This window comes from Colletotrichum aenigma, assembly GCF_013390185.1.
Source record: "Colletotrichum aenigma strain Cg56 chromosome Unknown KSG_Cg56_contig01, whole genome shotgun sequence".
Lineage (NCBI taxonomy): Eukaryota > Fungi > Ascomycota > Sordariomycetes > Glomerellales > Glomerellaceae > Colletotrichum > Colletotrichum aenigma.
The window spans coordinates 2,698,347-2,709,317 of record NW_023500907.1 but is presented as its reverse complement, the minus strand read 5'-3'; the positions used below and the strand labels follow the sequence as shown (position 1 = coordinate 2,709,317).

At 55.0% G+C, this 10,971-nt stretch overlaps 4 protein-coding genes across 4 annotated transcripts; 1 reads left to right on the top strand and 3 right to left on the bottom strand.

Annotated features, from left to right (window-relative positions):
- Positions 1-13: 13 nt before the first annotated feature.
- Positions 14-1,879, bottom strand: CGCA056_v000725 (putative cystathionine gamma-synthase; the record flags this gene model as incomplete). Its single annotated transcript, XM_037315986.1, has 3 exons — positions 14-790; positions 846-1,592; positions 1,697-1,879. The coding sequence occupies 3 exons, from the start codon at positions 1,877-1,879 to the stop codon at positions 14-16; spliced, it is 1,707 nt and encodes a 568-aa protein (XP_037185472.1).
- A 923-nt stretch (positions 1,880-2,802) lies between these two features.
- Positions 2,803-5,238, bottom strand: vtc4 (Vacuolar transporter chaperone 4; the record flags this gene model as incomplete). The annotated part of the gene is made up of 3 exons (XM_037315985.1): positions 2,803-3,084; positions 3,138-4,736; positions 4,789-5,238. The coding sequence occupies 3 exons, from the start codon at positions 5,236-5,238 to the stop codon at positions 2,803-2,805; spliced, it is 2,331 nt and encodes a 776-aa protein (XP_037185471.1).
- A 920-nt stretch (positions 5,239-6,158) lies between these two features.
- Positions 6,159-7,470, top strand: RMT2 (Protein arginine N-methyltransferase 2; the record flags this gene model as incomplete). Its single annotated transcript, XM_037315984.1, has 2 exons — positions 6,159-7,383; positions 7,436-7,470. 2 exons carry the CDS (start codon positions 6,159-6,161, stop codon positions 7,468-7,470), a joined length of 1,260 nt encoding a protein of 419 aa, XP_037185474.1.
- Positions 7,471-7,621: 151 nt separating this feature from the next.
- On the bottom strand, positions 7,622-10,202 carry hxkA-0 (Hexokinase; the record flags this gene model as incomplete). The annotated part of the gene is made up of 6 exons (XM_037315983.1): positions 7,622-8,045; positions 8,097-8,551; positions 8,604-9,014; positions 9,075-9,100; positions 9,157-9,279; positions 10,163-10,202. 6 exons carry the CDS (start codon positions 10,200-10,202, stop codon positions 7,622-7,624), a joined length of 1,479 nt encoding a protein of 492 aa, XP_037185473.1.
- Between the last annotated feature and the right edge of the window lie 769 nt (positions 10,203-10,971).

Genomic DNA, 10,971 nt, shown 5'->3' with positions numbered 1-10,971 from the left:
TTAGTTCCCATTTCTATGAAGCAACACCAGTACCAGCCACCGCCTCGACCGTCGTAGGCGCCTGCAACCGCTGCTGCTTGACTTCATAAGCGGCCACGAGCGCGTCGTCGAGTGTGTCCAGGAGATCTTGCACGTCCTCCAGCCCTGCCGATATCCGTATTGTCTCCTCCAAAATACCGTACGAACGATGGTACGCCGCCTCGTCGGCGTCCTTGCCGAATGCAAGGGTGTTGTAGCAGAAGCTGAGCGTGCGGTGAGCGCCCAAATGGGGACCCGGATAGAAGGCGAGGCGGTCGTAGAATGCTTTCGCCGTCTCGACGGACTCGAAGTCGATGCTGAGCAAGCAGCCCGCGCCGGGCTCCTCGAGTTCAGGGGTTGGCCGCCGAAGGTAGGATTTGTAAATGTCATAGTCTGGGAGACACATTGGGTACAGAAGTTTGGATACTGGCGAGGAAGTGTCTTCAGCCAGGCACTGGAGGTGGGTGGCCATGGCCGCGGCGTTACGGTCGAGGATCGTAGTGCGGGCGAGGTAGTCCTCCGAATTAGACAGGAGAACTTCAGCATCAGCGGTGAAGAGTTCGTTGTGGAAAGTTTGGGCCCAGTGAGAGGAGAGGCCGTCGTAGTGTGATGAGAGAGGGTTCAAGACAACGCTGCCTCCCATGACATTGGCGTACCCGGAGAATGTCTTCGTCAGTGATGAGACGAGGATATCTGACTGTGCAATAACGTCGATGCTGGCGAAGGATCCGACTGTGTCATCGAGGACGAGAACGAAGTCGTGCTTCTCAGACTTTTGCCAGTGTTAGCTATGGGACGTTGATAACGGAGATGCAAATCAGACTGACCAGCTTCTTCAGACGAGCAAGATCAATGCTCGCCAGCAAAGGGTTGCTAGGGAACTCGGTGAGACCGTAGCTCACATCCTTTCCAGCGGCGGCCTGTTCATCCAGCCACGTTTCAAAGATGTCTATGCCCTTGGGATCAACGGGACCGAAATGCTTATATCCATGGGGCGAGTTTTCTTGAATGTAGTGGACGGTACTGTGAAAGGCGATGCCTAGAATTGCCACACTGCCAGGGCGATACTGCAGCAGCGCATGGTGAATACTAAAAATGGCAGCCATGCCCGTCTGGTACAAGAACACATCCTTGCTCTGGACTTTGATCTTCTCTGGCTCGATGGCAGCTCTGTGCAGAAGCCCTGTGATGCGCTCCTTGAGCTTGCCGTGGGCCTCTCCCTCCGGAAGGTAGTCTGTGGGAGGCACCGTCGAACCGTCGGGGAAGTCGACTTCGGTCAACGAGCCAATGTTCTTGTGCAAGTACTCTGCGAGACGGATGGAAACACCGATACCGGGATTCTGCCAGGCTCCAATGACACCAGGCGTCTTCGCGGCGGGGAACGTCACAAGGTAGATGCGCACACCTCCAATGTCGACGCAGCGATGTCCGAGGTCACTTTCCGCCAAGACCTTCTCCTTGCGATTAGGATGGGTAGAGTGAGCGCGGACAGCATCTAGAGACTGGGGCGAAGTGAAGTAAAGGGCTCCATGACCCTCTGGTGTCTGTATTTTGGCGCAGATAGCTCTGAGTGTCTGGACGGATGTGCGTCAGCGAATCTATGGTTCAGCCACATGATACGGACGGGATCTCGATGTTGATTGTATCGACATTACGTGTTAGTATGGGAAGTGCTGACCTCGCCAACGGGGCCGAAAGGCCCAAATCTTGGATATATGTGAACGACTCGCTTCATGATGTTTGGATCGCCTTCACGGAAGGCAATGGCGGAATCCCAACCCGGTGCGTAGGTTGTGATGCCATATTGAGAATCTGGAGGCACGCAGCGGCCGAATTCTGACGCTGGATTGAGCACAGGCATGATGCGTCGTTATAATATTCCTTGACGGAAATGAAGATCCAACTGTGGTTGGGGAAAAGAACGAGTTCAAGCAGATATAAGAGTTGGAAGCTGAGAACTCCAACAGCTGAGCGGGGGCTGACACGGCCACAAGTTTGGAAAGATGAACGCCACGAAGATACCTATGGAGTGGACTTAACAGTCTAAATCCATCGACCCTGCGATATCGTCCAGCCAAAGAGGGGCTCGGTAGGCAGCAAGTAAGACATACCCTCCGCCCCTAGGGAGGCAAATGGAAGCTGCGAAGCTGCCTTTAGCCGCCTGCACCTCCATGTGTCTCGATCTCCACCAGCCATTGTCAACAACCTGAGATGTCGGGGTTGTGGGGCGGTGTTCCCATCTGAGCTACAAAAGAACGACTATACTGAGCAGGGTATTTTCCCACAGCACACCAATGGGTGAAAAAGGATTGGGTTAGGTAGATAAACAAGGTTGCATGTCATTCGCAACGTCGGATTCGAGCTACCAGAAGCTTGGGTTGCTCACGTCAGCTTGGAATGTCGAATCCTACGGGGCGCGACAGCAGAGCTCAAAACGGAAAGAAGTGCTGGCAAGAACGTATATCATTGGAGCGATGAGACCTCGCAGGATTGGGAGCAAAGCGCGCATCTGCGCAAGCTTTACATGTCAACGCATAAGCTTGGGGAGAGGGCAACGCGACCATTCGGTTAGCGACTTATCTTGAACCATATGATCCGTCCATTTTTGTCTACTTTCTCTTCTTAGGTACAGATATATCCAACACTCATTGATATGGCACCAAAATGCATCACAACAAACGAAACAGGGTTGACAAAACCACCAATGCTGATCGACCATAGAGCACTCGCTTCATACTACAAGATACAAGGAAACTATTTTCAGGGGGATGAAAACACAAAGCCTCACCAGTACTGACGTTCTCTACCCTCAAAAGCAAAGTTGAGTACCACGGCGATGAACAACGCACCGCAAAGCGCGCTGGGACCCCAACGGTCGTAGAATTTGGCCGCTCTCCTGGTACGGATTGCCTGGCTTCTGTACAGGTAGATTGCGACAGAGTAGCAGAGCGACAGAATGGCCAGCAAAGTGAAGACTCCGGCCACGATGAACGAGGCACTGGTAGGCTTGGAGCCGAAGTTGAGCAGCGTGACGGCGACAGTGCCGACGTAGATTGAGAATTCGAGCTAGATGATCAAGTCAGCAGCAATTCTGATGTCAAATTCTTATGGCAACTTACCCAGCCTAGGAAGGTCCTTTCAGCTGCGAAGTAGACCTTGGGCTCAACGCGGACGGGGACGTAAATCTTCTTGCCCTTGGGCGCCTTGAACCTCTTAGTCTGAACAGGGCCGGTGCCGAAAAGCTGCGTGGTTGCCTCTCGCCTAGGAATCACTGAGCCACGGGGATGGGGCACAGCCCATTTCAACACATCGACAGCACCCTGCCCGAAAGCGCGGGCCTTCGTTGATGCCAAAGCCGAATAGAAGGTCCAGCCGCCAACTCTGCGCGCCTCCTCCAGAACTTCGTCCGCATCGTACTCCTCGTCCGAGTCGTACAAGAAGTCTTCGCCTTCGAGGGCATCAGTCGTTTGGTCTTCGATATCGGCCGCACCATTCCTCGCAGCTCCTTGGCGACTGGACTCTCCGTTCGTGGTACCGTTGTTGCTGAGTATCAAAGCTCCCTCCTCGTCATCAGAGTCAAGGTCATCATCCTCGTCATCTGATGTTGTAGCCGTCGCCGACTGGTTTGGTCTGTGGATACCAAAGTCGTGTGTAGCCGGCTTTCTGATATCGACATCCATCTGCGGCATCCAGAAGGGAAGCAGATTGATGCGATCAGGGAATAGGCAAGCAACTCCATGGATGAACTTGGAAAACTTGGGCACGGCCTCCACAAGATGGCTGGAGATCAGCTGACGCACCCATTCGGGAGGCTCCTGACCAAGCTGCGTCTGCAGCTTGACTTCGAGGACCGCATACGGGAAGCGCACAATGTCGCTTGGCGGAAGCTGCGAGAAGGGGTAGTCAATACCAATATCCATGCGTCTCCAATTGTCGCCGGAGCGATTGACGCCGTCGAGGTTGTCTTCCCGAACCATGGTGAGTTCAGTGTCCAGAGAGATACGGACACGAGCATCGGCGGGGAGCTGGAAGGCAGTGCGGTTGTAGAAGGATCGGCACACGGGCTTATAACCCTTCTTGAGAACAGAGTATTGGACTTCCGCAGCGAGCCTCTCGTCCTCGGCAATCTGCTTCTCAGGCTTCTTGCCCTCCTTGCGCGCCTTCTCGAAGAGAGCTGCCGGCAGAAGCTCACCTCGCATGTACGAGTTGACGTTCTTCTCCTTAAGAGAGAAACGCGCCTTGACGGATTTTTCTCCTGTCCAGTCCTCACGATGGGTCTTGCGCTCAACAAAGATGTTCTCGCTCTGCATCCCACCGTACCATCTCAAACGGATAGCCTCGGCTCCCTCCGTCTTTTTCAGACGGCCCTCGTACAGGTCCCAGGCACTCGGGTTGTCGTAGTAAATGGATGTAATTGCCGAGTCCTGCGTCTCGAATTCCTTGCTGGCGTTGAAAACCAGGACGGGCAAGTGCTTCAGGATGATGAGCTTCAACTCGGTCACGTTGTCAGGGTGGACCCAGTACTTCGTCGTGTTACGAACGAAGCTTCCCTGAGAGCCACCAGCGGCGCTGTCACCCTTGACCGGGTTTCCTCTCGTCCTCACCAAGTCGTACAGCTTCGACAGCTTCACTACGGAGGCATCGTAGTTCTCCTTATAGAAAGGCTTCGCCTTCAGTCGGGTGTCGAAAACAGGCTTGAGGTGCCAGCCAGTCATTTTCTGCGTCGCATTAGCCCAACATCCAGTTGCCGAAGTCACGGCATAAACTTACGTCGTGCTTCTTGATAATCTTATAAAACCCAGTATAGTTGAGCTGGACAAACTTGGCAAGATCATGCACATCGGCAATGATGTCACTCAAGTCCTCCTCCAAGAGCATGAACTCCTCTTCGCTGGGGCCATCCTCGCGAGGGCCGCGCTCGATGAGACGATTGACGACGCCTCTAACCTCGCGCTCGCTCACGGCGATGCGCCTCGAAATTTCCATGGCCTTCACCTGCTGCTTGGTGTGCACCTTGTCAAGCTCGGCCTCGAGCTTCTTCACGAAGCGACCCTCATCCTCCTCGGACCACTCGCGCTTGATGCCCTTGCCTTTGCCATTGTCGGTCGAGATGACGGGGCCGGTGGCTGTTTTGAGGTCGGCCTTGAGGGCATCGTAGTCGATGTAGTACCACTGGTACTCGCGAATAATGCTCGAACGGAGCTGCTCGCCGAACTTCATGACGACGATTCCAGGACGGGCGCGCCAGGGTTCGCTGGGTGCTAGACTCGGTCGCCAAGTTCGTTCCTGTGTCTTCAGGTCGTGGACAATTAGCATGAGGAATTGTCGCGCCGAAAGGAGACCATTTTCAGAGACTAGGGACTTAAAAGTCTGTTGTCGGTGAAAGCCTTTCAACCGAACCAAGGATGGTGCCTTTTGCGTTTTCAGGCATAGGTTGACCAAGGTTCCAGGGAAACGGTGGAGTCTATCGAAAAGGATACCTTTTCGCAATGGAGATGGGGTCTCACCTATGCAACTCTTTAGCCGTACTACCCGGATGGCGCAGGAGTAAAATGTTCCAATAGTTGGTGCGAAAGCTGCGCAAGTTGAGGAACGTTCGCCTGTCGCGGTCGGGTCGCCCAGGCAAAACAAATGGGAGGCGATGGAATGGAAGCGGCCGACGGTTTACGAGACAAGCTTCCGGCAGGGGGGATTGCCTGTCCTGCAGCAGAAGTGGCTCTGACGATGGAGCCCCAAACCCAGTAAAATGCAGCTTAGACGCGGCTAGCTCCAGGCCGTCTGGGCCCAGTACCCGCTGCTACCCAGAGCTCTTGGCAGGGGGCATTGGCCAATTGAGAACGGTAAAAGAGCACGTGCATCCCCGTACGTCACAGCGCCTTCAGTGCGAGAAAGGTTTTTTTTTTTTGGCCCATGGCGGGGTTGCAGCGGCGGGGGACCACCACCCGGGGCCGTCGAGAGAAAACTCGTTGCAAGGCTTGCTTTGCGCCGGCCGGCCTCCAAATTACCACGGACCGGTCCCCGCCGCACCGATCCCCGATCGAAGTCTTTTTTCAGACCCGAATCCTTCCTTCCGATCCCAGACACTCCGGATACGGACACCGCCCTTGGCTCACACCCGGTCAACCCCTTACCTCGCAATCATGGCGATCGACGACTCGTTGCAAGCGCGCATCACCACCGACTGTCCGGAGGAGACCCGACAAATCCTCCTCCACGCCTGGAGCCATGATGTTTCCGAGCTAAAGAAGCTCCTCGATGCCCCTGGCAAAGCAAGCGTGCAAGACCCCACGACCGGCGAGACACCTCTCCATGCCGCGATCCGCGCATGCGGACCTGCGAAGGAGGATGGTGATATCGAGGAGGCCAAGGAGACGGTCTACGAGCTCTTCCTTAAAGGCGCCATCTGGAACGACGTTGATGCCAACAACGAGACACCAGGCTGCCTTGCTCAGCGCCTGGGCCAAAGTGAGCTCTACAAGCTCTGCGTAGAGGCTGGCGTGCGCGCCGAGCTGCTGTTCGGCTTGCTGGACGGCTACGAGGAGTTGGGCTCTCAGATGGACGAAGACGAGGAGGTGGAGGTGATCGAGGAAGCCGAAGCCATGGAGGCTGACGTTCAAGATGGTGAAGAGGCCCCCGAGCTCGTCGAGGTGGAGAAGAAGTTCGTACCGCCGACGGTCGCCGACCCGGACGTCAAATCGGAAGAGTACCTTCGCTCAAACCTGACCTACTCAGACGGCAAGCTTGTCGATGATGGCGGCAACGGCGTCATGATGGCCTGGGAGACAGAAATCATGCGCAAGAGCGTCGACGCTGTCCTTCCTGGCCTGGCTGTTGGCAAGCGGATCCTCAACGTCGGCTTCGGTATGGGCATCATCGACGCCATGTTTGCCGAGACCAAGCCCTCCAGACACCATGTCATTGAGGCGCACCCCGAGGTGCTCGAGCACATCGACAAGCCCGACTCCAAATTCGGGGCAGCGTGGGAGGCGAGTGGACCCGAGCAGGGCGCATACAAGATCCACCGCGGACGCTGGCAGGACATCGTGCCCAAGCTACTGGAGGAGGGTGAAATTTACGATGCCATCTACTTCGACACTTTCGGCGAGGACTACGGCCAGCTGAAGATGTTCTTCACGGAGTACATACCTGGCTTGATGGACGAGGCAGGCCGTTTCAGCTTCTTCAACGGCCTTGGAGCTGACCGCAAGATATGCTACGATGTTTATACCAAGGTTGTGGAGATGCACATGGCCGATGCAGGCCTGGACATCGAATGGGATGAAATGGACGTCGATATGAAGGGTCTGGAAGAGGCAGGCAAGGGCGAGTGGGAAGGTGTGAAGCGCCGGTACTGGACTTTGGACAGTAAGTTAATCCCCGACTTTACCTCACTGGTCACGTACTAACACCACTTCAGAATTCCGACTGCCGACGTGCACATTCCTGGGTTAACTCCCAGATGGGGATACTGATTGTATGAGCTATCTAAAAGCTTTGGTAAACGTAACCATATGAGCCCGTCCAGATAGGAACCGAATCAGCAAAATCCCGTCTAATCCTGTAATCTTATCGCGTTCCTTTTTCATACCGCTCCATTGGGATTTTATTTAAAGTTCTCAGGGTGCAGAATGCCGGCCATGTTGCCTTGCTGAACGCGCTTCAGGGTCAGGGCGGCAATAAGAGCGGCACCAACACCGCTGCCGTCCTCTGCAGCGAGAATCTCGACGGGGTCCTCCTCCTTGGTGCTCTTCTTGGCGGGCCAGTCGAGGATCTCGCGGAGAGCTTGGGCGCCACGAGCCTTGAAGTGAGGGTACTTGTTGAATACCGAACCGTCAGCGCCAACGTGGCAGCTCTCATAGCCCTTCTTCATGCAAATGGCGGCGACACCGCAGGCAGAGAGGCGGGCAGCACGAGTGCCGATGAGCTCAGCAAGGCGGCGGATGAGCTCCAGCTCGGGGCGAGTAGCCTTGAGGCCAAGCTTGGAGGCAAACAGATCGCTGGTCTCTTGCAAGTTCTCGAACGGGTCGCTGTGACATGTTAGTTCTTACACGGACACAGGGTGCCAGATTGTTACGTACTCCTCGATGGCGGACAGGAAAGAGGAGTCCAGGGTATAGGCCTTGCGAAGCTTGGCGATGTCCTGGTTCTCAAAGATGTGGATGGACTTGTTGTCGTGGAGGTCAACAAGGACCAGGCGGAAGATCTCGCCGAGATAGAGGCCGGCGATCATCTTCTCGAAAGCTTGCTGGCCGGGACGAGGGGAGTCCTTGTCGATGATGATATCGTAGGGGGTGCGAGGCAGGACCTGGTGCTCGTTGTCAAAGGCACCCCACTCGCAGTTGATGGCCATGGGGGTGTCAGGGGGCAGGTTCATGTGGGCAAGCTTGGGAATGGAGCCGCAGTTCTCCATGTAGGCGGCGTTGCAACCAGTGCCGAAAATGCAGCCAATCTTCATCTTGGTGTCGGTGTAAGCCGAGGCAATCAGAGTACCGGTAGTATCGTTGATCAGAGCCGTGAGCTTGATAGGGACGTTCTAGGGACATGTTAGCACATGCGGCAAATCCAAGGACCTCTCGCGCCCTTACTCTCTTAGCCAGGGCCTCCTCAAGGAAGGGGACCACATTATGTCCCTCAACACCGTCGATGTCGAAGCCCTTGGTCCAGCGCTGAAGGATACCCTCATCGATGTAGTTCTGGGTAGCAGGGTAGGAGAAAGTGAAACCGAGGGGAATCTTCTCGTCCTTGGATTGATCGGGGTGGTGAGTGTCGACGAATTGCAGCAAGCAGTCGGCGATGTACTCCCAAAGCTCATCAGACTTTCCGGTCTTGAGCTCCTCGGGCATGCGGTACTTAGACTGAATGATGTCGAACTCGGACTTCTGGTCGGTGAGGGTGATCTCGCAGACACGGAGGTTGGTGCCGCCCATATCGAGAGCCAGGAAGGTGCCAGTCTCATAGCCATCTGGGAAGGACATAACCCAGGTCGGGTTCATGGGCTAGTACTGTAGTCAGAAAACCATGTAGAAGCTGGCTCAATCCTTGTTGTCATGACTTACGATGCTACCGCCCTCGACACTCAGACCTATGGTCATATTAGCGGCTATTCAGATGCCGACCTTTTTTACAGTTGAGACTTACCCTTGTCAAGCTCCGAGATGAAGTGCTTGCTGATAGCCTTGAGCTTCTCGGTAGGCACCGTGAACTGCTGCTCAAGCTTCTGGACCTCCGCAAGAAGGTCCTTGGGCACATCGGCCATGGAGCCTAGAATTTCACTCATGGTTAGCGATCGCAGTAGAAAAATAGGCTCCTTGGTAGGAATTGCTTGCTTTTCCGTGAGGGATTGGGGTTAAAGATATCGGTATGGTGGTAGGAGCGCTCCCTTGTATGGGGCGCGATTGCCTTGTCGACCATGATGAAGGGTGAGACTAGACAAAGGTTGTGCTTGGAAACACCGCTCTCGAGCTATTTGCTCAGCCTCTGGGCACGCGACTTATTTCGTGTGAGGGTATCACCAGTGATCGAGGAGTGAAAGCAGATGTGTAGATCTGAGCAACAAAGGGCAAACAGCAACAGACAAGCAGGGAGCGGTCAACACAAAGCAGCCAAGCAGACAGGAACGGCGCTTGCCAGCTTGTTATACCAACTGGCAGCTCTGGGGAAAGAAGAAAGCTGGGGTGAAGGTGGGGGAGTGTCTGATAAGTGAGACCGTGTCCCAGCTCAACGCTAAGTATTTGGGCACCTTTCCCAATGAAATAGGCATTGCTTGACAAGCTACCCCTTTGCCCTGGGGTATCTCCGTCGGAGTAGCTCAGCAGAGCAGCCCAGCCTTGTGGCGCACCGTGTACTCCGACCCAGGAGGCGTGGGAAACGTCAAAGTGGCAGCCAGGAATGGCATTGGGTGATGATGTAGGTGTGTGCGGGATGGGGATAGGAGGATGAGGCGTTGAGGAGGCCGGGAGGGTGTGACGCCTGCATGAGTTGCGTGGTGTGGGAGCGGTACAATTGCCAGCACTTTCGATAGTAGGGTGTCTCGAGCATTGTCTCAATCAAAGACCAGGGTCCGATGGCTCCGTTCCCTCCATCTCGAATGTTCGGACAGTCGATCCGGGGAAAACAATGGAAGAAATCGTGAGTTTGAACTTACCCTTCCTAGAGGGCGGGACCTTGGGACCAAGACCAACCATTTTGACCGGTAGCTCTGGAAAATGGCGGGGTAAAGATGGTGAGGGGTCGAATTTAGGTTGTAGGTGGTGAAAGAGGCAACGGGGATGTAGGTCGATTCAAATGTGAAGTGAAATGCTCGAGGACGACAAATCCGTGGCGTTGCTGTATAGGTGGGCGGTCAAACAGTTTGTGGTGGTGAGAGATACCGACTGCTGTGACGTTGAGGAAAGGGCGAAGGTGCGTGGATCAGATGACTGAAGGTGAGAGGTCGGCCGTACGAATAGAGCTTCTTGAGTGGGCTGAGGAAGGTGCAGCGTGGAGGGGTCCTGCGCGGATTGGAAGCAAGGCGTCTCACAGGGGACCTTGACCAGACCTCATTTTTAGCACACACTGTAGACTGCACGCTCCTGCACAATCTGTGGCCCCTGCCTTTCTCTTGGTCTTGGGTCGAGTCCTGATCCCCGAAACCGCTGAGGTAGAAAATCAGCACACCTTGAATCGCCAAAGCTGTGACTGAACGGGGCCAATTGGCAGCTTTTAGACATGCGATTATTTTTTTCTCACTCATCGTCTGTCCCACTAGGTGCCGCGGAGCAGAGCCGTCAAGCCCCGTCCAGTGGTTATTACGAGATTTGCAGCGGCCTTACTCAGCTGGGATGCGCCCAGGAACGCCGTAGCGATAGCGGTCTGTTGTGGACCGGGTTGCTTTCTAGGGCTAAACTGAACTTAATTGTTCTGAGCCTTTGCTAGGTAGGGGTATGTTGAACCTCCGAGACATGCTTCAATAAG